At 45.5% G+C, this 927-nt stretch overlaps 1 protein-coding gene across 1 annotated transcript; it reads right to left on the bottom strand.

Moving 5' to 3' along the window:
• Window positions 1–8: 8 nt before the first annotated feature.
• LOC144219040 (olfactory receptor 2W1) lies at window positions 9–851 on the bottom strand (the record flags this gene model as incomplete). The annotated part of the gene is made up of 1 exon (XM_077749026.1): window positions 9–851. A coding segment is annotated over exon 1 (843 nt), but the record flags the coding sequence as incomplete, so codon positions are not given.
• Window positions 852–927: the final 76 nt, after the last annotated feature.

A 927-nucleotide genomic window follows, 5' to 3' on the forward strand; every position in this document is an offset into this window, starting at 1 on the left:
CTTGGAGTGATGATCGTGTAAAAGAGGGTGAGAAATTTTCCCTGGTCTTTGGAGGCACTGTTACCTGGTCGTAGGTACATGTAGATAATAGTTCCATAGAAGATGGACACGACAGTGAGATGAGATCCACAGGTATTAATTGCTTTTTGTTGGCCTTCTTTTGACTTTATTCGTAGCACAGCTTTGGCGATGTAGCCATAGGATATCAGAATCAGGCCGAGTGGGGTAAGGACAATGACGATGCCCAAAGCAAAAACAGACATTTCAACTGATGTGGTGTCTATACACGCTATCTTGACCATAGCTGGCAATTCACACAAGAAATGGTCCAGAAGGTTGTTTCCACATCGAGGCAAATTCAGGGTGAGTGTACATAATAATACAGAATTGGCCAAACTAATGCCCCACACTGTGATTATCATCTTGAGACAGAGATGCGGGTTCATGATGACCAAATAATGCAAGGGCTTACAAACAGCTGTGAAACGATCGTAGGACATAACAGCTAAGAGGAGGCACTCAGCGGACCCCAACCACATATAAACGTAGAGTTGAGTGACACAGCCCACGTAGCTGATGGTCTTGTCAGGTCCCCACAAGTTAACGAGCATCTGAGGGATGATGCTCGTTGTGAAACATAGGTCCAGGAAAGAGAGGTTTCTGAGGAAAAAATACATTGGTGTGTGGAGATGGGCATCCAGGAGAGATGCAAGGATGATGGCTGTGTTACCTACCCATGTAATGAAGTAGAAGAGAGTGACGACTCCTGATAGGACCATCTCCAGCTTGGGATGGTCCGAGAAACCAAGCAGAATAAAACCGTGTAGAGAAGTGTAATTGTTTTGGCCCATAGTCCTTCAGTGGCCAAATCCTAGAAAGAGAAAAGCAGAGGTGAAGGAGGATGGGGATGAAGATGAGGAGGAGGAG

Source organism: Crocuta crocuta, unplaced genomic scaffold (genome assembly GCF_008692635.1).
Source record: "Crocuta crocuta isolate KB4526 unplaced genomic scaffold, BGI_CrCroc_1.0 C28222786, whole genome shotgun sequence".
Taxonomy (NCBI): Eukaryota; Metazoa; Chordata; class Mammalia; order Carnivora; family Hyaenidae; genus Crocuta; species Crocuta crocuta.